Consider the following 22,357-nt stretch of genomic DNA (forward strand, 5'->3'; position numbering starts at 1 on the left):
CGCTGGGTGAACGCCCCATCTATCCCACCTCTGGGATGGTTTGGGCAGAGGCCAGGACAGCAAGCAGAGGCCTCCCAGCCTGTCCAGAACAACCTCCTTGCCAGGGCGCTCACAGTTTCCCCACTTAGTCGGCAAACATTTTTCCGTTGGAGTGATTCCTTTATTTTATTTCAATTTGTTTTTACTTAGTGTATTAAAATCTATTTCATTCTAAATTGACATGGGCTATCCATATAAAATTTTAAAATGGGAGGAAAACCAGTCCCCATGAGCGACGGAGAGTTTACCGGGCTGGGGTGGGTGGACGCAGTAAGCTTGGCAGCGCCGGCGCCGCCAGGGCTTCCTCTGCGCTGCTCAGCCTGCTCTTGAATACGGCCAACCTGGAACCTTCTGAGGGACACACACGGGAGAGGAAGGGAGAGAAGGAAAAAAAATTTTTTTTAAATGGGATTATTTCGTTTTCTGAGTTTAGTTACCAGAAAATCAACCTAAAATGTAGTGTGCTTTTTTTTTTTTAAAGAAAGCCTAGGAAAACAGAGTGAGTTATTGTTAAAATAAAATCAAGAATTTTATAAATCCTTCATCGCTGAACAAAAACCTAAATGATAGTGTCTTTACACCTAGACATGGGGCACTGGTTTTTAGTATTTATTCATTTACAAACCCTTGATTGCTTAAAGAACATTATCTTAAAACCTAAAGGTCTTTAAAAAGGTGGTTGGTTTCCGGAAAAATCGGCTTAATTTGAATTTGTAAGAAACAGCCCTTAAAACCTGCGGTTTCCCTAGAACTGACCGCAGCAACCTCTGGCAAGCACAAAAAATTTCTCCTGGGGAACCTGGTCCCAAAAGCAGTGATCTGGCTTCTCCCTCCTCCAGTTTCTGAGGTGCTGAGGTGGAGAATCTGCTTGCTAGACATCAAGGTTGGCCCCCATCCAGGACACATTCCCTCCCGAGGCAAAAAAAACTAGACCCTGTGGACTGATCCCCCCCACACACAACACACACACACAGACACACCACACCTGCAAGCTGCAAACCTCACAGGTGGGGGAACCCCACGGTCTCTAGCTAGGGATGTGGGGGGTAATCGGAGGAGAGGGGGTACAGGAGCTTTCTTTTTGTCACGACGCAGATAGCAGCTCCTAACTCCAGCTGCTACTCTGGCCTCACCTCCCTGTTACCTCAGAACAGTCCCTTGTGGAAGACTGGGGATGGGGGGGGTAATTTTTACTATAAAAGACGGGCAGAGCTCTTGAGGAAAATGTGGAGGTTCCAGAGAAAACCCCGGTTCTAGCTGAACCATTATGGCTTCTCCGCCCTGAATTCTTACACCCCAAATCTCAGCCTGTCTCAGATTGTGGTTTCCCTAAAAAGAGAAGGGAAAGAAAAGAAGATGGCGACGGAGAAAAGGGTTGCTGGTGGAGCAGCCATGAAGAAATGCAATAAATTCCTTGTTGTTTTATGAAAATTTACAACTTTGTGATAGAAGTTTATGAGTGGTTGAATCCAGCGATTGGCCGGCGCCGGTCATGTGGCCGGGCGATCGTGAACATGAACTTTTTATCATTTCCCTGGTGGTTATAATGCAGCATTCTTTTGGACACCACACCTAGGTCGGAGCACTGCCGTCCTTCAGGGCTCCAGCCTCCTGATATTTTTATACTTCAATATCAGCTCGATAGAGCGAGAGAGAGAGAGAGAGAGAGAGAGAGAGAGAGAGAGAGAGAGAGAGGAAAGGAGAGGGGGGAGAGGAGAGAAGGCTGAGTGAGAGAGGGAAGGAGGGGTGGGAATTACACAAAAGAGAGAACCAAAAATAATTTTGATTCTTAAGTTAATTTACTTGCTGATCTGGGATTTTTAGTCATCATGAAGGCTAAATGGACAATCTGCCCAGGACTGCAGCCTGCTAGCATTTTTCAAAGCCAGAACTTACTCCATTTTCTATGCAAATGTCAGAAAAGCGAAACAACCTCTCTCTCAAGTCTGAGAAGGGGAAAGGACGGCTCTCAGGTTGGGACAATATTATCTGGAAGCTGAAGAAGAAAACCGAATGCTCCTTTTTCCCTCCCTCCCCACCCTTTTGGAACCGGAGGGGGGCAAAAAAACCCAAGTTCTGCAAAGGTAAGGAAGATTCTACAATTCTTATTCTTTTGCATCCTTTTTTTGCAGGGGGTGGGGCTTAGGTTTTTCTCCCTCCTCCCCCCATCCCAAGACCGGGTTGAACCCCACCTCTGGGCGCTGCTGGGAGAGGCTTCCCAGGAAATTCTGTAGTAGAGACAGGGGTGGCTGCTTCCTGGAGGGGGAGCGGCTGCAGGGAAGATAGGGAGGAGGAACGGAAAGGGGCCTATGTGGACAGTTTTATGTTGCCTTTTTAGCTGGGAGAAAGCTCCAGCGAGGGGTCTGTAAAAGCGAGGGTGGGGATGTCTGGGCTACAGCCACTGGGCAGTTGCTCTGGCCCTTGTGGGTTTGTGCTCACCTCCCTCCACTTTTCCCTTGTCCTGGCCTCCCCGATTGCCCCCGTGCGGTTCTCTTGCCCAGTGTGGGTAACGGCGATTTCCCGGCTGCATTGGCACGAGGGGCGGTGGCGCTGAGGGACGTCCTGGTCTCTGTGGGGCCTGGAATCTCCGCAGAGGCCAGCCGAGGGCGAGGAGGCTTCTAGAGTGATATAAAAAGAACAATTCACAGAGAAACGTTCGCTATCTTCCTTCGGAGACATTTCTGAAATTAAAGGGTTGTGGGTGAAGGAATCCAAATCGAGGGAGACTCCTCAGGAAGCTAGCCGAAGAATGTCCAGCTCTTTTGCCACGGTTTCTGGCCACTCCCGCCAGCCCGAGGGAGCCTGCAGGGAGAGAGTTTTGTGGTTTTAATGCGGTAGGTTAAAGTCTGTTGGTCTCTGTGTGATTTGATCCTGTTACTTGTGTTTTATTGGCATGGGATGTGCAGATTTTGGTGGAAAAAAATTGCATATCTGATATGGGTACATTTCAAACTTTCCTGGATTTAAGTGTGGTTGGGAAGAGATTTTTTAGCATGTTTTTTCAGGCTTGTACACAAAAATTCATTTGGTGTGTGTGTGGGGGTGGGGGGAGATTAGAAAAAAAAAATACGAAAGGAAGCCTAACCGAAGAATGCAATGGTGTGGTCTGGGAAAAGCCTCCTGGAGGCTGAGTTCAGAGCTGAGTCCTGCTTTCACCGCCCAATTTTGTTCCCTAGCTTCTTGGGGGTGGGGGAGGGGGGAGATCTTCTGGGTAGCAGACAGATTCCTAAAGTGGCTGGTAGGCTTCAGGCCGGCTGGTGGGGGCTAAGAAATGGGACGGAAGGTCCCCAGAGAAGCTCTCAGTAACAGAGAGATAAGTGACTTTGGGCATGAAGGACAAGAGACGGTTTTTTTGCTTTTTTTCCTGTTTGGTTTTCATGAATGATCGTCTTCTTGCTTCTTAAGAGCCTGTGCAGGAGGAGGCTCAGGATCAGGTTTCTGGTAGTCTGGGACTTGAGGGTCCTGGGCGAGTGTGTGGGTACATTGGCCTCCTGAGCTATTAGGAAAGGGAAACGTAGCCACTTGTGGCACAAGACTGGGGCTCCCTGGGGGCCCAGATAAAAAGCTCTAGACAGGGGCCTGAACCGGCCTCGCTGAGACACCTTGGTTTCTTAGCAAGCGAAATTGATCACCAACATCTAGGACGCTTGGACCCCTATTTGCGGGGGAGGTACCCCAAACCCACTCAAACTAAAGGTCTTCTCCCCTTGTAGTCTTGGTGGGTTATAAATCGCCCCTTAGACAGTTTCCTCTGACCCAAATTATGCAGTTTGCTGCCATCTACCGTCCGTTCGGGGACAGGCGGCTTTGGCACAGCAAGTGGCTGACACTCGCCGAGCCCTGCCGGTTTGCTTAGAGCCCTTGGCGCGAGGTTCCGTGGGATTCTGGCCCACGCTGGTGCCCTCTACTGCATTTTAGTCCCCGAGTGTAGATTAGAAAGCGGAATGAATCTCTTGTCACCTTATCCTCAATCTTCTCCCATCTCCTGCAGATCCCCACTCACCCCAGTCACAAACCTGAAGGCTGGTAGAAGAAGAGGGAGTCGAGAGGAGTAACACTGTAACCCACGGACAGAGGGTACTGAGCCAAAGGGTTGAGGGCTCAGACCCACGACCCTCATCACCACCTAAGACACGAGACACGATTGGGGGCTGCTAGAGAGATGTGAGGCCAAATCTGTTCAAGGTTTATTTAGTTTTCTTCTCAGCCAAGGGAGGTAGGGGGTACGGTCAAGGGAGGCGCCGACCAGGCAGTTCCACTCGGTTGTCAAAAGACAAACCCGGTCTGTATTCTTCCAGTTGGTTTGTGGTTTTTGCCAATTCCTAAGCTGGCGAGTCCTTATTGAAGGAGTTGAACTGAATTTTCTGGAAACTGTTGGTGTCTGCAAGTGAGTGTTGGTCCCCTCCCCCATTCTCGACCGTTTCAAGCGAAATCGACGCAAAAAAAAAAAAATTGCTTTGGTGGGAAATCGGGAGTGAAGAGAAATCATTAAAAAACCAAAACCACTGTAATTTCCTTTCCTGCGGGATCTCTCATAACCGGTTAACGGAACCTTTTTCTCAGAAGGAGGTGGCGGGGGCGGGGTGCGTGCCTCTACTGCGCGGCGTTGGAGTCTTGGCCCCTGTCTCACCGGTTACTGATTAGCTCGGGCTTTCAAGCTGCGGTAGGAAGCTCTGGCTGCCCCTTTCAAGGTGCTGTGGCTCCCCTTTCTTGGGAGAGGGCGGGGCTCCAGGAAATTGCCTGCGGTGCCAGGCTGACCAAGGTGCTACTAAGGTCTGGCTGGGAGCTGAGGGTCTAGGGGCTGCGTAGTGCTGGGGGTGGGGGCACAAACCATTACAGAAGCTTTAGACGCCTCTAGATCAGCCTTAGGAGCAAATCTTTAAGCTTTTTTCCTCTCTCTGTGTCAAGAGTGACTTTCTGGCGGCTAGTTGGCTAGGCCCGGCTTAGTGAGTCACTCTGCAGGAGGCCCCGAGGGATCTGGCAGGAAGGTCTGGGGCCCTCCTAATTTTTTTTTTCTTTTGGCAACCAGAAGGAAACATAGGGAGGGGGAAGTCAGGTTAGTACAGGACTTGAACCACTTTGGGGCTCTTAGGGTGAGGGTGAAGCAGAGAAGGAGGAGAGAAGGATTGCCCACTCCTCCTAGAAGATCAGAGAGGATACCGATCATTTGCATAATGGAAATGAGGTCTTTGTACCTCGATTTGGACTAGTCGATTTTAGGGCAGAGTGTCCAAGTAAAGAGCCTTTTTCCAATCTGTGGGAGCCAACACATTGCACTACTAGGGAACATTTCAGACAATCAGAATCCAGGGGGATGATTGGGTTTGAGAGATATTCATTCTCCCTACCCTAGGTAAAGTGTGGGATAGGAGAAGGTACCCACTATCCAAGGAACTGGGGGAGCTTTGCATCTCAGAGAAAATAGGAAGCTTAGATAGTGTCTCACATCCTCCTCATACAGGCAAATGGCATTCCTAAGATTACCTTTCTTCTGGAGATTTTCTCTCCTGAGTTGAAAATGACTTAAGCAACATTTCTCTGGGAGCTGGGATGTGTCTGCTTACCCACGGGACTGCAGACTCAAAGCACAGAAAATCGCAATTATAAATCCTGCCTGTGGGGTATCAGCACAACCCCACTGATGTGTACTTGGTATATATTTACATCCCTCCTTCTGTGACTGAGGGGGGCGGCAACCCTAATGGAGAACTGGCTGGTGCCTGCTGTGTGTCTATGTATTTCCCAGTGGAGACAGACAAACGGAGGCGGATAGAACCACAGACAGATTCGGAGAGATCTGGCTCCAGAAACCAGGCGGTCTCTGGCCCAGCTCTGCCTGCCTGCTCTTTTTCCCAAACAAACGGATCAGATGAATAAACGCTCATAAATACCTCTGGGCTTAGATAAGAGCGATGAGGCGCTATTTCCTTTCATGCCCGACTCCAGGCGCCCTAGCCCTGGCTGTTGTGGCTCCATCTTCAGACAAGTAACCTGCAGAGGTGAGGTTAATTCAGGGGCTGCTGCTCTAAAGGATAAGGCAATTAATTTCCTGCCTCCATCAGAGGAGAAAGCCTCCTCTTACTTGGACCATACTTTACATAGGCAACTCTACCATATTTACTGTGATGAGGACATTGTGACCAGGGAGAAAGGCTGAGGCCCAAGGCCCAGCCTCAGTGGCAAAGGGGTGGGGAGGGTCCTCTTCCGTGCCTTGTTGCCTGGATGAAATAGCTCTTATTCCTCTCTCAGCATGGGCCCAGCATCTCTAGACTGGAGCAATGCAGTTTTCTTCACATGAGGAGGGTCGAGCTTCTTTTTCAGCCCCCCCCCAAATGGATTAAGGCTAAGAGAGACACCCGGGGATGGTCATTTTGCCACAAAGAGACAGCCTAGCAGTTGCTTTGAGTTCAAAGAACTTCAGAGGCCACGTTGCAGCCAAATAAATCCTCCCTCTTGATCACCCACCCTCAGCCCTTTCCTATTATCCATGGGCAGAGCTGGCCCACAAAAAGCAGCCCAGAGAACAAGGCAGAGGTGGGTCAGCCTGGCCTGACCTCAGGCACAATCTTACACCCAATCCTCCCTGTCTTCAGGTTAGATACACTGTTTGTCCTGTGTGGGCATTTTAGAAATATCCTGTGTCTCCAAGGTTGGGATCTGTCCTTATTTTCTTTGGATGAGAGAGGAAGAGAATATAGATATACTCGTCCGTTCCCAAGCTCTTAGAGCAGCTGAGAAGGTGATACAAACTTGAGGCACGGGAGGTGGTCTGCAGAGTATCTGAGAGACAGGAGGGTTTGTGAGTGTCTAGAGCTAGAGCAAGCATGCCAGTTTGGTGGTTGGAAGATGGTGACTGAGTCCCCAGGAGGACTTAGCAGCCTTCCCTCCTTATAAAACCAAATCTAAACCAAATCTTGGGATGGGATTTCAAAGAGAATGACTAATTTAAGGAGAGAGCAGGAAAGAGAGAGAGAGAGAGAGAGAGAGAGAGAGAGAGAGAGAGAGAGAGAGAGCTAGCTCTCGGGCTCCAATATGAGGGTCTGAAACTTCAACATTTCTAAGACAATTTCTCCCAGTATCTAGATTTAGGGGCACGTCCTTGATTCTAAAAATCTGTAGCCAGGGATTATCGTCACATCATTTTGCACGAGAGATAAGATGGATGAGAGACCAAGTGAGGGCTGCAGGAAGAATAGAGATGCAGACAAGTAAAGTTCCCTAGGCTGGGGTTTCCCCTTCCTCCTTCACTCTTTATCAGCAAGTTTAGGGACTACTAATTTCTTTCTCCAGGGCCCCAGTCTCAGTCAAGACTGCAGTCAGGATGGCTGAGCTGTCTTGGGCGTAAGGATGTAAGGACGGCTTGCCAGAAGCAAGTGGCCTAGAGGAGCAGCCAGAGGGAGAAGCTGGGCTCACATACCCCTGGCATTTCCTTCTGGGTCTTCTATGCAGACAGATCTGGTTTGCCCTCCTCTAAGCTCGAGAATTGGGTTGAAGTCGTGATAGGATAAACCTAAGCTTAAAAGGGGGAGACAGACCTCATAAACAGTAAATGATTTTCCAAACCTGCGAAGGAGAGTGCTTCTTCTTTCCTTGTTTCTAAAATGAAGCAGAGAAGCGGACCCGTCCGTTCCTGAGCACCCCCCACCACCTTACCAGCACAAAATTCTAGAAACAGACTTTCCCCCTTCATTCTCTCTCAACGAGATTCGAGGGCATTTACCCAGCTCTCCCTTGAGGGAACGGGCCCATGCCACGCAGGGGTTAACTTTTCTGAAAACACAATTAACTTTTCCCTATTCCTGCGTGGGGTGGGGGGAGGGTGTATTTATTTCATCACTGGGAAATGGGATGATCTCCATCTAACTGTTTCCTCCTCCCTCAAAAGCACAGACGTCTCTTTCGCAGATCCTACGTAGGTGGATCAGGGCGCGTTGTGGAGAGAGAGAGAGAGAGAGAGAGAGAGAGAGAGAGAGAGAGAGAGAGAGAGAGAGAGAGAGAGAGAGAGAGAGAGAGGAGGGGGAAAAGGTTGATAGGTTTGTGCGCGGGTCCCTCGTGCAGGCTGCGCTCCTCCTGGGTGCTATTTGACAATTCCTGCCTCTGCCATTGGTCAGTGTTGGATCAGATGGTTGTATTTCCTTCTGGCCCTCACTGGCACCTCGCCATCCCCCCTCAGCTAAAACCCAATCTCGGCTATACTACTAATAGGCGCGGCGCTCGGACTATAAAACACAACAAATCATAAACCCGGCGGAGCAGCAGCGGCCGCGCGCGCCTCCCCTCCCGATGAGTTCCTATTTCGTGAACTCCACCTTCCCCGTCACTCTGGCCAGCGGGCAGGAGTCCTTCCTGGGCCAGCTGCCGCTCTACTCGTCTGGCTATGCGGACCCGCTGCGGCACTATCCCGCGCCTTACGGGCCGGGACCCGGCCAGGACAAGGGCTTTGCGGCGTCCTCCTATTACCCACCAGCCGGCGGCGGCTATGGTCGGGCGGCGCCCTGTGACTATGGGCCGGCGCCTGCCTTCTACCGGGAGAAGGACGCGGCCTGCGCCCTCTCCGGCGCCGACGAGCCGCCCCCGTTCCACCCCGAGCCGCGCAAGTCCGACTGCGCACAGGACAAGAGCGTGTTCGGAGAGACCGAGGAGCAGAAGTGCTCCACGCCCGTCTACCCGTGGATGCAGCGCATGAATTCGTGCAACAGTGAGTGTGACTTCCCGCTGTCCCACGCAGGGGGGAGGGAGGTGCGGTGCAAACAGAAAGGCAAAACTAGCGAGTGTCAGCATCCTCTCACCCCAACTCTCCTACTGGGAACTAGATGGGCATCTCAGCAAATAGGGCAAGATTGGGCCCTGGCCTCCAGATCAGTCCTCCTGCCCGCAGAAGTTGCAAAGTTTGCAAAGTCCCAGCTGCACAGTAAGGCAGGGGGAGTAAGTGGGCTCTCTGAGAGAGGAGAGAGTCAGGCTAGGATTATTGATCAGGAAGAGGACAGGGGACTCAGTCTCTGATTTTGCTTTCCTCTATATTCTCCGGATATATTCCCTCTCTTGTCCGGATCTGCGGGGGGGGGGGGTGTCCCGCACCCAAAGACCACTCCATTAAAAACAAGAGTGCGTCATGAAAGGGGAGGGGTAGCATGACGCCTGCAAGGGCGAGTTTACAGGGTCCTGGATTGTGTTTCCCTTGGGCTGGGGGAGGGGAACTGGGGACGGGGGTACTAGGGAGCTGTGAGACACTACCACAGGGGTAGTATAGTCTGAGGAAGGAAGAATGAGAAGGGACAGGCGGAGGGAGTGAGAAGAACAAACTGGCGCCTGGGTCTCACGTTGGTTTATTTGTTGGCTTCAAGTCCCAATTGATGTCCATTAGCACGACACGAAAGTGAGGAGCTGTTAATGCGGACTATGAATCGATCCGTGTCATTATGGATTAAGGGCCAGAATCTATCATCGAGTAGGGCAGGGAGAGCTGGATGAATGGAAAGAAGGGAAAGAAAAGATACAGCTCGTAGGAGACTCACCTGGCCAGCCCCTCCCCCAAGCTCAGGTGGGAGTCAAACTGCCCCTCCCCTCCCCCACCGAAAGTCTAGACAGAAAGAAAGCACAGCACAGGCCTCGGAGTCCAGGAGGGAATCTGGAGGGGGCGCTGGAGGAGTGGGAAACGGGGATCAGGGAATGGGAGGGGGAAAAGACAACTCCCGACCGGCTAGCTGTACGTTTGAGGGCCCAGTGGGGGAGGGGCTATGGGTTTGGTGTGGTGACCCCAGGCCTCAGTTTCTCCTCTCTGCGTAACAGGTTCCTCTTTTGGGCCCAGCGGTCGGCGAGGCCGCCAGACCTACACCCGCTACCAGACCCTGGAGCTGGAGAAGGAATTTCACTACAATCGCTACCTGACCCGCCGGCGGCGCATAGAGATCGCGCACGCCCTGTGCCTGACCGAGCGGCAGATCAAGATCTGGTTTCAGAACCGGCGCATGAAGTGGAAAAAGGAGAGCAAACTGCTCAGTGCGTCTCAGCTCAGTGCGGAGGAGGAGGAAGAAAAGCCGGCCGAGTGAAGGTGCTGCCAAGGGAGGGGGGACGCGAAGGGAGAGGTCTGAGGGGGAACCTAGGGCACCCGAAAGCCCCAGAAGGCTCTGCGGTCGGGGGACTTGCTGTCCAGCGCAAGACGGGCGGGGCCCAGCGCTTTCCTGGATGCCCCCCTCCTGCAGAGCTCTTCCTGGGCGCTTGAAGGATGCCCACCCCAGCACCCCAGCGCCTCCTCCCTCCCCGAAGAACCCACCTTGGCCTCAGCAGGCTCTCTGGTGAGAACTGAGAATCGGACTCACTTGATGTCTCCTGGAAGCAGAGCAGAATGCTCTTGTCCTTGTCGAGTCTCATTTCCTTCATGTCCCCCGTGCACGGTTCAATGGTAGATTCGCTGTCCCCTCAGCAGGGACCTGAAAGACTCCCTGACCCCAGACTTGTCTCTCCTACCCCCTCCCCAAAGCCACTGGAAGGAGCACATACTACCTAGAAGTAAGAAGAGGAGCCTCAGAAGAAAACAAAGTTCTATTTTATTAATTTTCTATGTGTTGTGTTTGTAGTCTTGTCTTAGCTCTGGACGTGAAATACTTCGGTAATAATATTAATATTATTAATAATGATTATGATGATGATGATAATAAAGATGTGAAAACCCGCAGCTCAATCACATCCAATCCTTCCCTGTCATTTTTCCCCCTCCATAGCCCCCAGCCACCCTGTCACCCCTGAGCCTGAACAGCAAAGGCAAGAACCATGGTCTGCCCCAGGGCCTCAATTCGGAAGTTACAGTTGAGATAAAAGTGAGGAGTCAAAAGCAGAGGCCAGCGATCGGTCCTCCCAGGCCCCAGCGTTGGTCGTGCCTCTCTGATGCTAAATTCACAATTGCCTCTCCCACTCAGAGGTGCGAGATGGAGAAAGCCTTTTTCCTCTTGTTCTCTAAGCTTGCCTTGGTTGTGAGACTCTGGAGGGATTCCACTTGAGGCCTCCTTGCCCAGAGCTCTGGAGAGACCGAGCTGGGCGGGTCTAGGCGCGCTCTGCAGAGATTTTTCTGTCCTCTTCGGAGCCAAGGCCCCTGGCCTTTGGCCCGCCCACATGGCTGTCTCTGCCGGCCTTGGCCCTCGGATCCCCGGCCTATTGCTCCGGAGACTGAAAAATGAGGCCACTGGGCATCTCTCCACATCTCATCTACAGGCTCCAGGGTGCCCCTTCTCATATTAAGTAGGAGCTCAATGGCCAGGAAGAGGCTGAGAAGCCCGGAGCAGAAGGCTGCAAGAGCCCGACTTTATCTTGCTCTTCAGAGACCTGAGGGCAGGGGGCCAGGTGATGGGGCCTTTAGTCTCACCTTCTCAACCCAAAATGGCTCACTTTTTTCTTTACTGCTACCCACACCCAAGCCGTAAGCTTCAGGCACCGTTTTCTTTTCTTCCTCCTCCCTCTCTCCCCCTCTTTTATTTTTATTTTTATTTTTAAAGAAAATAGCCGTCTGGCAGAAGGGGCCCAGCTGTGGAGATCTCTGGCCGCCCAGCGAGCTCAGCAAGGGGCCGCCGGTCTTCCGAACCCCTTCCCAGGGAAGGCGGTAAGGCCGATCAGTAAATTCTCCAATTATTAGCCACCACTAACACAAGGCTTCGGATCTGGCCTCCGAATTGATAGCTGGCATCTGGCAAGCTTGTTAAAGGGGATCTGTTTTAACCCCAAACTCCCGCATAAGAGTTACCACCCAAACCCTAACCGCCCAGGCGGTTGCCGCTCTATTCTTTGCCCGTGCTGTGTTCCTCTTCTAGGGTCCCTGTCCACCTCGGTTCCTAGGCCTAGGCTAAGGATGAGTGGTCAGAAGGAAAATTCCAAACTTCCCAGGGGCCCAGGAGAACGAAGAGCTTTCCTCCCTCTTCCAGCTTCTCTCCCGCCCAGTCCTGCGGCTCTCTGCTCGCTCTCCTTGTGGACCCGCCGCGAAGCCTAGCCAGGAAGCAGGCCTGGCTGAGCTAATACGATTCTTATAATTGTTTTTCACACACAACTTCTAACCCTTTCCCCCATTTCCTTACCTAAGTTGGGTAAGGAAAGCTTAAGGAGGGGAGATCAGGCAACTACATCTTTGATCATATTATCCAGAGTTAAAATAAAATGATGATGATAATGTCAGAGAGGCCATAAATAGAGGGAGTAGCCACACCCTAACGAAGTAGGCAAAAGTCTCAAATCCGTCTTCCAAAGGTTCGACCCTGTGGGTGAGCTGCGGGCCGGGTTTCTTTCTTGCTTGGCGGTTGCACAGAGCCAGCAGAGGTTGGCTCCGCCGCCATGGCGGCCTGCGGCCCGCGCTCCCGTCAATCGCCGGGAGGTGGCGCGCTCTGCTCAGAGGCCAACGTCAACCTTCTCCCTGTTTTTCCCCCTTCTCACTTTCTCCCCCCTCTCGGAGGCTCGCATTGAATCGGCCCTAACGATTCTCCGATCGTCATTATTTGTAACCATAGAGCATGAATTACCTCTTGAGGTCATCAGTGAGAATTTACGACTGGTCAACAAAAGCACGTGATTCCCTAACGCCCCCCCATCCCCCTTCTAACCCCCCCCATATTTGGCCGCATACATAGCAAAACGAAGTACAGTGCATCGCTATAATTCATTAATACATCATAAATCGTGAAGCACAGGGTTATAACGACCACGATCCACAAATCAAGCCCTCCAAAATCACCCAAATGAGCTCGTACTTTGTAAACTCCTTCTCGGGGCGTTATCCAAATGGCCCGGACTATCAGTTGCTAAATTATGGCAGTGGCAGCTCTCTGAGCGGCTCTTACAGGGATCCCGCTGCCATGCACACCGGCTCTTACGGCTACAATTACAATGGGATGGATCTCAGCGTCAACCGCTCCTCGGCCTCATCCAGCCACTTTGGGGCGGTGGGCGAGAGCTCGCGCGCCTTCCCCGCGTCCGCCCAGGAGCCCCGCTTCAGGCAGGCGACATCCAGCTGCTCCCTGTCCTCGCCCGAGTCACTGCCCTGCACTAACGGCGACAGCCACGGCGCCAAGCCCTCTGCTTCGTCCCCTTCCGACCAGGCGACCCCAGCCAGCTCCAGCGCCAATTTCACCGAAATAGACGAGGCCAGCGCGTCCTCTGAGCCTGAGGAAGCTGCGAGCCAGCTAAGCAGCCCGAGCCTGGCTCGGGCACAGCCAGAGCCCATGGCCACCTCTACAGCCGCGCCCGAGGGGCAGACTCCACAGATATTCCCCTGGATGAGGAAGCTTCACATCAGCCACGGTAATTCTCCATCTCTCTCTCTTTTTTGTCCTCTCGGCATTCCTGCCCTGTGCTGGGGGTGGGGGCGAGCAAAGCTTGGCTTTGCCTCAAATATAGATTCCTTTTTTTTTCCACCAAGAGGGAAAAGTGTCCGAAACCGTCCCCATAGCTCCATAGATAGAGCCAAACAGGATCGTTTTCTGAGGGTAAGCATTAAAAAAAAAATGTTGCCACGGTCAGCTTAGGTTTTATTTACCCAGCCAGTAGTCACCGGCTTTAGGATGAAAGATGGGATTTGTGTATTGTGGGGAAAGGTCCTGATTATTACTGAAAATTTGAGACTGCTGCTAGCAAAGGGGGAATGGGCTGTAGATAGAGGTTACTAAGGCAAAAGTGTAGCGGCTCTCTTCCCTCCCGGACGAGCTGAGCTGCCGCCTGAACCCAGCCTAGGGTGAGGCACTGGGATGGAGTCAGAGACAAAGCCGGGAGCATGCACTACCATCAGAAGTGGGGGCTGCTGAGAAGGGGGATGAGGAAATAGAGGCTGGATGCGGGCATCTGGAGTGAGGAGGATTGGAGCTGCGGTGAGCTGGATGCTGGGGACGCCTGGGTCCTGCTCCCCGCCCCCTCCCACTCAGTGCCCCCTCCTTTAACCGGAATAACATTGCCTCCGGGGCTCTCCTCTAACTGCTCTAGATATGACTGGGCCAGACGGAAAAAGGGCCCGGACCGCCTATACTCGCTACCAGACCCTGGAGCTGGAGAAGGAATTCCACTTCAATCGCTACCTGACCCGGCGGCGACGGATCGAGATCGCCCACGCGCTTTGCCTGTCCGAGCGTCAGATCAAGATCTGGTTCCAGAACCGTCGCATGAAGTGGAAGAAAGACAACAAACTGAAAAGTATGAGTTTGGCTACAGCCGGCAGCGCCTTCCAACCCTGAGCCCATCCCGAGGAGCCCTGGGAGGCCCAAGAGCCCGCACCACGCCCAGCCCGACCCTTCCAATCTTCCCTGCACTGCCGCTGCCCGCTGGGGACCAGTTCCCACGCGCCTGTCCCACCCCAGCCCTGTGTTACAATTTTTCGTTTGGTCTTAGGTCTTCCCATGGCTCCCTCTCTCCTGGACTGGTTATTCTTGTTATTATTGTTAATAATAATAATAATAATTATTATTATTTCCCCTCCGTGCTCCCCACTTCTCTTGGCTCGCCCCCAAGTTGCCAGTGTTTCTGAATGTCCTCGTGTCTGTGGTTGCGCTCCTTTCCCCAGGAAAAAGAAAAGAAAAAGAAATTCGCATGTTTAATGTGACTTCCCACTCCCTGTCTGTGTTCTAACTTATTTATAAAAGGATGATGGCTGTATTTTGAGTTTCTGCTGGAAACTTCCATGGGGGGTAGCAGTTGAGGTTGGGTAGTGCTGGGCCCAGCTGAGCTGGCCTAGGGAATGGAGTCCATGACTGTGCTCCCACTTTTCTCCCACTTCAGCAGCCCCACCCCCCACCCCCACTCCCTAGGCTCAGGTAGCTTGTTCCTTGGGGTGGGAAGGATCAAAGTGTGGATCCTGAGAAGAGGAGAGGAAAAGAGCAAGAGTTAGGCTCCTGCTGCCTGGTAGGCCCTACAAGGCCTAGTCTGGAAGTGTATGGAATCAGAAATAATCCTCAGTGTAAAATGTCTTGTGGTTTTTCTCTGTGAATCCGGGTCTGGCTAGAAGGCCCAAAGCTTGTAAATATAAGGGTAGTCTGGGTCAGGCCAATCACTTCCTCTCTTACCCATTTCTCTTCCGAGACCATTTGTAGTGAGCGAGTGGATGCTGTGCTATGCGCGCGTGGTGAAATCTGTCTTTGCCAGGCCTGTCTCAGTGATTAGCTTTTGGTATGTCTGTAGCTTTTCCTTGAAGTCGAATAAATGTTTCCCCCACTCCATTGCCCTCCACTTGTCTTTTTCAGAGGGTCCTTTCTCTTTCACCATCTGGTACAACCTCGTGTAAGACCATCTTCAGTAAATCTAGGGCCTAGGGAAGCCCAGCAGAAATCCCTCAAAACCACCTAACTCCCTGGCTTGGTCACTGAGGAGAGACCTTCTTGCCTAGGGGACTGAGAGGTCCAGGAACTTCACATGGCTTTAGCTGGACTCAGGACTTCCTGGTTCTCCACCAGCTGCATCAGAAAAAGCCACTGGAAAAGGCTCCAGGAAGAATAATTTGGGCCTAAGTTCTGAGCAGGAAGGCCCCTGGTCTTTTGAGTCTGGGAAAGGCCTTCCCAGATGCCATGCCTCTTTTCCAAACCCCAGTTCAGCTCTGCCAACCACTAAGGTAGAAAAATCTGCTCAATTTCAAAGGTTTCTTGTCACACTTGGCCTTCTCTATACTTTTCAAGGGGTCCTCCTCGCCAGGGGTCCCAACTGACCTTCCCCTCTTGGTTAGGGTTCCTTCTGAAAGACCTCTGACTCCCCCTGGACTCCAGCCTGGTCCAGGACCAGGGCCCAGTTTTCCTCCATCCAGTTGAACCTCCACCCTGAGCATAAGAGTCAAGTCTGGACACTTACCCGGTCAATCCCTTCCAGCTGGGCCCAACTTCTTACAGGACCTGGGGGGGGGGGAGCCGGTGAAGAGATGGTGAGGGTCTTGGAGGCTGCATTGGGCCCTCCTTCCCTCTCACCCCATGACTTTGTCCCCCTTTGCCGAAAGCAAACTACCCCAAAAGTCGCTATGACATTTAGATGTCAAATGGATAGGGGTTTTATCTCGAAGTTAGATCGTAAAAATCGCCGAGAAGTCAGACAGATACCCCTCACTGGCTCGAGAAAGTCACGTGAGGTCCATAAAGTTAGTTTTATGGTTTTGGGGAGTTGACACCGCGCGGTATATTTCACATTCTCCAGAATGTTAAGTGACACTTTAACTGCTCACTGTGGTGGGGAAGGGGGCAGAGGTAGGTGAGCGCTCTCTTAGCTTAGAGCAGCCGGAAAAGCCCAGGAAGGCAGTGGCTACAGCCCAGGCCCAGTACTCCACAGTAAGTCGCTTCCAGCTTTCGATTTCTTTCCTTGCAGTTTTGGGGTTTGGGATGGGAGAAGAGAATTTTGTTTCCAGGGGGACCGTAGAAGGATACAGGAGAAATTTAACAGTTTTTTTTTAAATACCTAGTTCTGAGAAGTGGGGAGTCTGAAGTGAGGGCTTAGTTTGTGAGGTTTCAGTGATGGGAGGTGTCTGGTGTTTATTTGCAGAGCATCGGACTCTGTGGAGAAAGGGGGTCTTGTGGAATCCATGTTCCTTCAGTAATGTCTTTGGAAATTAGGGGACAAGAAGGAGGGGTGTGGGCAGCTGAGATATAGGTTGGAGAGGAGGGTGTTTCACTGTAGGCTACCTTCAGGGGATCTCCCCTAACCCCCAGGATATAAACGTGATGAGATTTGTTTGTCTGGAGTGTGTTGGGGGCACCCGACTGGCTGTTTTACCTGGATACGTTTAGAGAAAGGACCAGGGAAGGTGGTTGCTGTGGGCTACCTCATCCCCAAATGTTCTCTGGGTTTTTAATGTCTGTTCCCCATAAAAGCAGTTCCTGCACTCTCGACGATCTTCCCAGGGTTATCTAGAATGCGGGAACTCAGTGTTTTTTACACCCAACTTCAGCCTGTTGGTCTCATTGATTTCTTTGGGAGCTTGAGGCAAAGTGAGGAACGGATTGGGGAGGGGGTGGTGGTTCATAGCCTTCAGTTCCAAACCTAATTCCCCAACCATGAGTGTGAAAGAAGAGAGCTTCTCTCCAGGTCTGGAAGACATGGGTATGTCTACCCAGCCTGCTACAAATACAGCCTTGCCCAGGAACACAGGTTTCCAAAGAGACCAAGGTGTTAGTCTTTCTCTTTCCTCTTCTGCAATCTCCAGGCTCTGAATGCCCTCTTTGTTGTGTAGCACCGCAAATCAGAGGGATTTCCAAATTTGCACACCCCCCCAACCTTGTTTTCTAAGGAAAAGTCAGCCTTCTTCTAAAAGCTAAAAATCCTCTTACAAATCAAATGGATGTATTTCCTCCATACCTTTAATTAGGATCTCTGGGACCAATGACTGGTGGTCCTGCTTCCTGAAAGCTCACTGTCTCTAGGTTCACCAACTCTGGTGGATAATTCCTAAAATAGGACCTTTGGAAGGCTTGCGATCTCTGACAAAGAAGGGCCACAGGGTTTCCCTGTCCCCCATTGAGGAAATAGTGATACTCTAGCTCTTCTTGTTCTATCCCTTGTTCTTTCTCCGTTTTTTGTTTTGTTTTGTTTTTGTTTTTGAGCCCACTATTCCTTGCCCACACCCAAAATTATTGGAGAGCCTCAATGGGCTGTAGGATCAGAGGAAAGAGACCACAGGCTTGGGATCCTCACCCTGACTTAAAGATGCATCTCTCGGAGAGAACGATGGACATTTACACCCCTTGTAAAGGGCACTCTTTTCCCCTCCCAAAGGATCAAAGGATGCCAGCAACACTTAAAATATGAATACGCTTTGGAGGCTTGGCTTCTGAAGGCTTCAAAGCAGTTCAAAGAAGTGCAGGGGAGGCTCGCAGAGTCTAACCTAGGGGTTCCACGGGAATCCTTTTTCCTAGCTTCTGGCCTCAGTCTATCTTGCTTTCCAGATCCTTCTCAGGGTCCTGAAACTCCAGATAACTAGGCTTGGCTCTGAAAAAATGTCCTCCCCCTTTCCCCCCACTTTGCATGTCAGTTTTACAACTCCGATAGCGTGTTCAAGGCCAGCAGCCTTGAGACATCTATGAAGCATGTTTGAATAGATTTTTCAGAATGGCAAAAAACAATCCTGGCCACAGATGCCTACTTTGCCTCCAGAGATAAACCTTGGAAGGTCTCTTATGACTCTAAGCAGATCTGGGGGGGGGGGGAGCGAGCTTTCTCTTCCCGAAGCTTGGTTTTTTCTGGGGCATCTGCTCACTGACCTGTAGCCTGGGCAAGTTGGGGAAGAGAATAAGGTGTCTAGATGGGTATAAAGGACTCTCCTTGCCCTAGACTTACGTTGCTTCTGCCCTCCTCTTCTCCTCTCTTCTTTTTTCCCCTCTCCCCCCTTTCCTCATTCTTCCACTCTCACCCTCTCTCCATTTCCTCTCTGAAAATGCTGCCTTACTGCCCCAGTTCTCTTCTCTCTCTCCTCTCCTACTGTTTCCTCTTCCCGCCCCACTAGGCCTCAACTTTGGAGCCACAAACGGAGCCAGCACCCTCTAGGCAAATCATCTGCCCTAGGGGCAGAGCCCAGCCTGGCCTCCACTCATAGGACAATTTGATTTTGTTTTGTTTTATTTGATTGCTTGTTTTGTTTTGTTTCTCTGTGGCCACGGGGGTGGGAGGAAGTATGAAGAAGTGTAAACAGGAAAGCTGGCCTAGCCTGGAGTTCCAAGGGCCCATATTTCATCAGCTTCCTCTCCATAACTGCGGCAGGGACACTTAACCCTTCCTTGGCCGTGAGAGGTTCTTCACTGGGGGATAAGAGGGCAGAACCAGGGACCCAAAAACCAGTTTCTTTCCCCCTGTTTGATTCTTTTATCCCTGGGATCTGGATGCTGGGACAGAAGCCAAGCATTGAAGCAAAAGGAAAAGACATATCCCTGAATTTAGTTCCTTCCTGGGCCTGTTCTCCTTGAATATAAATACCCCAGCCTGGATCTACAGGGCCGACCTGAGAAGACAGGGCTAATAAGAATCTCCCCTCCTCCATATTTAGGAGTAGGCACTACTAGTCACTTTATTCCTTTTTTTTTTTTTTTGGAGGATTTTAGAGTAATTGGATTTTGGGGCTGGGATCTGCCCACAGCAAGGTTATCGATTGTGGCAGTGCAGTTACACATCCATATTAATTAACCCAGACACCACATGGAAACTGAGCTGTTTGGGAAGGGGGAGGGGAGCAGTGGGGACCCTTTATGGAGAATGGACATTTCTCCCTAAGTGTCCCTGAGGCCCAGATAGGAAGAGTTGCTGCCCACAAGAATCCTGTGGCCCTCCCAAGCTCAAAGTCCTTGGACTTCAGCAAGGGGTAAGCCTGACTCGGTCGCTGCGGTTGGACTCCCTCAAAATCTATGTATCTTCCTTGTTCAGTTCTGCCTTGTTAGCTTTCTAGCTTTCAGATGCTGTCTCTGGTAGAGGTTCCCAAAGCCATCTTTTAAAAGGCATTAACAGCCCTCCCCATGTTCCTATCAACTTCCCAAAGGGTAGTAGCTTTCCGATGGCTTCCAGGATTGTTTTGAGTGGTCCTTTTACTGTCCCATTTGTTGTCCGTGCTGTGGCCTTCCTTTTACTTCTACTCTTCGCTCCAAAAAGTGATTAAAATCTGTTAAAGGATTTAATTAAGAGAGTTAAATGAAAAGGAAGGAGGCGCAAATGAGTTGGGGGAAAAAACCCACACCAAAGCTATTCTCAACGATTAAATCGCCATTTTAACAATATAATGGAGTTTGCATCCTGAAAGGGGAAATCAACGCTCATATCTCATCAATAATTCATAGAGTCCGGGATCACACAGAGGTCAGCAGACGAGGGTGGAGGGGTGCGCGCGCCGGCCTACATGGGGCTCCAAGCCTCTGCCGCATACATTACCCGCAGCCAGCCACACTACCCACATCAGCCACTTGAAGGTCATGCTGTGCCCGGGTATGCTTACAAGTTTAGGTTATCTTTCCTGCTTTCTTTAGACGAATTCATTGAGAATTCCCTGGATTAGGAGCTCCAAGTGGAAGCAGTAGTGGTTTAAAGTCTTAGATAGGATCAAATGCCAGGTCATTTGGGAACCTGGGGTCCAGTACATAATGCTTCTCAAGTTTTATTCTCTCCTCTCCTTTCCTTTCCTTTCCTTTCCTTTCCTTTCCTTTCCTTTCCTTTCCTTTCTTTCCTTCCCTTCCCTTCCCTTCCCTTTCCTTCCCTTTCCTTTCCTTTCCTTTCCTTTCCTTTCCTTTCCTTTCTTTTCATTTCCTTTCTACCTTACCTTCCTCCCTTCCTGTTTCCCTTCTCTTTTAATATCCGTTGAGAAGGGAGGACGGATACAAAGGGAAACACCTTGCAGTGTCTTGTCCTTGTCAAAGGCTCCAAGGCCTGGCTCTTCTTGCCTTCCTCTCTTAAAGGACTGGGGGCGGAGTGCACGTGGCTGCAGGTTGCCCGAGGCCTTGGGGCTCAGCATCTAGGATTGCAGCAGCAATCCATGGCTTTAGATCCTGTCAGGTAGGATGAATCATTCAGCAAGGAATAATTTCTAGGCCTGAGGCTGCCTTACCTAACCTTCAGATACCACCCCCCCCAAAAAAAAACCCCTCTAAGTGAAAGGGGGGGCAGTCAGCATTGCATCAAGCTCTTAGCAGACCAGCGGTGGGAGAATGACTGTGTGAGGGAGTCGCCTCTTGGGGGATTTGGAATCTATTTTATGCATCTATTTTTCTCTTTCTCTATTCCTCCCTCCTCTCTCTTTTCTCGCTTTTTTCTCTCTTTCTTGCTTAATGACTCCAAAGGACCTCACAGAAGGAGAAATGAAACCTTTCCCTGCAACAGATGGGAACCTGAGAGGTGGTATTTGGGCAGATGGGAAACCGAAAGCGCTCTGGTTCACTGCAGGGCTGCTGCGCTGGCCGGGAGGCAGAGGCTGTAACTTCCCGGGTCTGCCAGTAGAGTCCGCCTTAGACCAAGTTCACAGCCAGGCTGGGGTCTTGGAGACGCTAGAGAGCGACCGCTCAAGGTGGCCCCGGGCCCGCTGGGTCTACATTGTTGGGACTTAGCTCTCCTTCCACCCCTAAGGGCACTGTAGATTCCTCTGATCCCAAGAAAGCCCTGCTTCAAGCCCTTTCCAGTCTTTTCCATTCTTTAGAATCCACTCTTCTTCAGGTCAGTCCATTCTGCTGGTCCCATAGGCCCCTCTCTCAGGAACCACACACAGCCTCGTTCTTTCAGAAAGGAGGGTGGGTGGACAAAAGCCCTGGCTGGCATCCCAACCAAAGAGACCTAAGAAACTACAAGAAGTGGGGTCCGTGCTTCTCCCCACCCCCACCCCCAGGAGTTATTGAAAAATCTAAAAGCTCTTTCTTGGGGTGGGGTGCGCAAGGTGACCAAAGGGGAGGGACAAGGAAGGTGTTTTGCTCTTTGGTTTCTGCAGTACTCACAGACCCAGAGCTGTGTGGCCTGTGTTATTGCCAGAGAGGTCGCAAAGTTGGAGGGTCAAAAGTTTACGTGCATGCGTGATCCCGGCGGCCCAGGCGTCTAGCGGCGGGGGCGGGGTGGGAGAGGGGGAGGGGGCTGTATGTGTGAAGAGAGAAGAGAGAGCATGAGCATGGAGGTAAGGAAGGAGAGTGGGCTGGAAGGGGTGGAGGCTGCAGAAATGAGATGGGGGAAAAGGTAGATATTTGAGGGAGGGGAAACTGAGGAAGGAAGAAACTATTCTGCAAAAACTGTGAGGCTGTTGGTGGAGGGCTGCACAAAGGCAGCGCTCCGGGGTGTGGCGAATCCTCCACGCAATTTTCTCTCCCAAAGATAACCTTTGAGTCACCATATAAAATTTAATTAAAACCTACCCAGCCGCACACATTTAAAAAATCCAATTACCCACACGTCCTTGCAGGATGTTTGGCAGGGCCAAAAGAAGGCTTCCAAGGTGAAGGCTTGATTCTTGCCAGCCAACAGCAGTCCCACTCTGCTCGCCCTAAAGGGGACAAACAGCAGGTTCCTCACCCACCCCAAAGATGTCCCCTGTTTTTCCAGACCCTTAGTTCCTAGATTAGCTGCAGGTAGCTGCGTTCAAGACTTTGGGTCAGTGCTAGAGTTTTTTTGTTTCTTTGCTTGTTTGTTTGTTTGTTTTAATTCCCAATCCTTTCCTTTAAATGTCATGCTTAAGAACCAGGGTGTAGTTTGCCCTCCCATTCTCTCCCAAGCCTCCATTTGGATGTTCATCCGGATTCCCTCTCTCCCTCTTTGAAGGAGGGAGGGCAAGTGTGATGGAAAAATACCCAGTGCTCTCTTGAAGATCTTTGTAACTGGAGTTGAAACAGGCGACCTGAGATGAACCCTCAGTATATGCATTAAGCTTAGTTCA

General features: G+C 51.2%; 2 protein-coding genes and 1 long non-coding RNA gene across 5 annotated transcripts; 2 read left to right on the forward strand and 1 right to left on the reverse strand.

The window, feature by feature from the left end:
- Positions 1 to 144: 144 nt before the first annotated feature.
- On the reverse strand, positions 145 to 16,010 carry Hoxb5os (homeobox B5 and homeobox B6, opposite strand). Its single transcript, NR_132637.1, is given in 3 exon segments — positions 145 to 390; positions 2,479 to 2,657; positions 15,841 to 16,010. It is a non-coding gene; the product is annotated as a homeobox B5 and homeobox B6, opposite strand (long non-coding RNA).
- On the forward strand, positions 1,590 to 10,725 carry Hoxb6 (homeo box B6). Of its 3 annotated transcripts, none has more exons than XM_087573731.1 (3): positions 1,590 to 2,123; positions 8,213 to 8,737; positions 9,829 to 10,725. In XM_087573731.1, the coding sequence occupies exons 2-3, from the start codon at positions 8,323 to 8,325 to the stop codon at positions 10,086 to 10,088; spliced, it is 675 nt and encodes a 224-aa protein (XP_087429857.1). In that variant the 5' UTR covers positions 1,590 to 2,123; positions 8,213 to 8,322; the 3' UTR covers positions 10,089 to 10,725.
- Hoxb5 (homeo box B5) lies at positions 12,637 to 14,842 on the forward strand. The gene is given in 2 exon segments (NM_001191925.1): positions 12,637 to 13,317; positions 13,993 to 14,842. Coding segments are annotated over 2 exon segments (810 nt in total). The 5' UTR covers positions 12,637 to 12,755; the 3' UTR covers positions 14,241 to 14,842.
- Positions 16,011 to 22,357: the final 6,347 nt, after the last annotated feature.

The sequence above is a fragment of the Rattus norvegicus genome, chromosome 10, assembly GCF_021556685.1.
Source record: "Rattus norvegicus strain SHRSP/BbbUtx chromosome 10, alternate assembly SHRSP_T2T, whole genome shotgun sequence".
NCBI classification, from domain to species: Eukaryota; Metazoa; Chordata; class Mammalia; order Rodentia; family Muridae; genus Rattus; species Rattus norvegicus.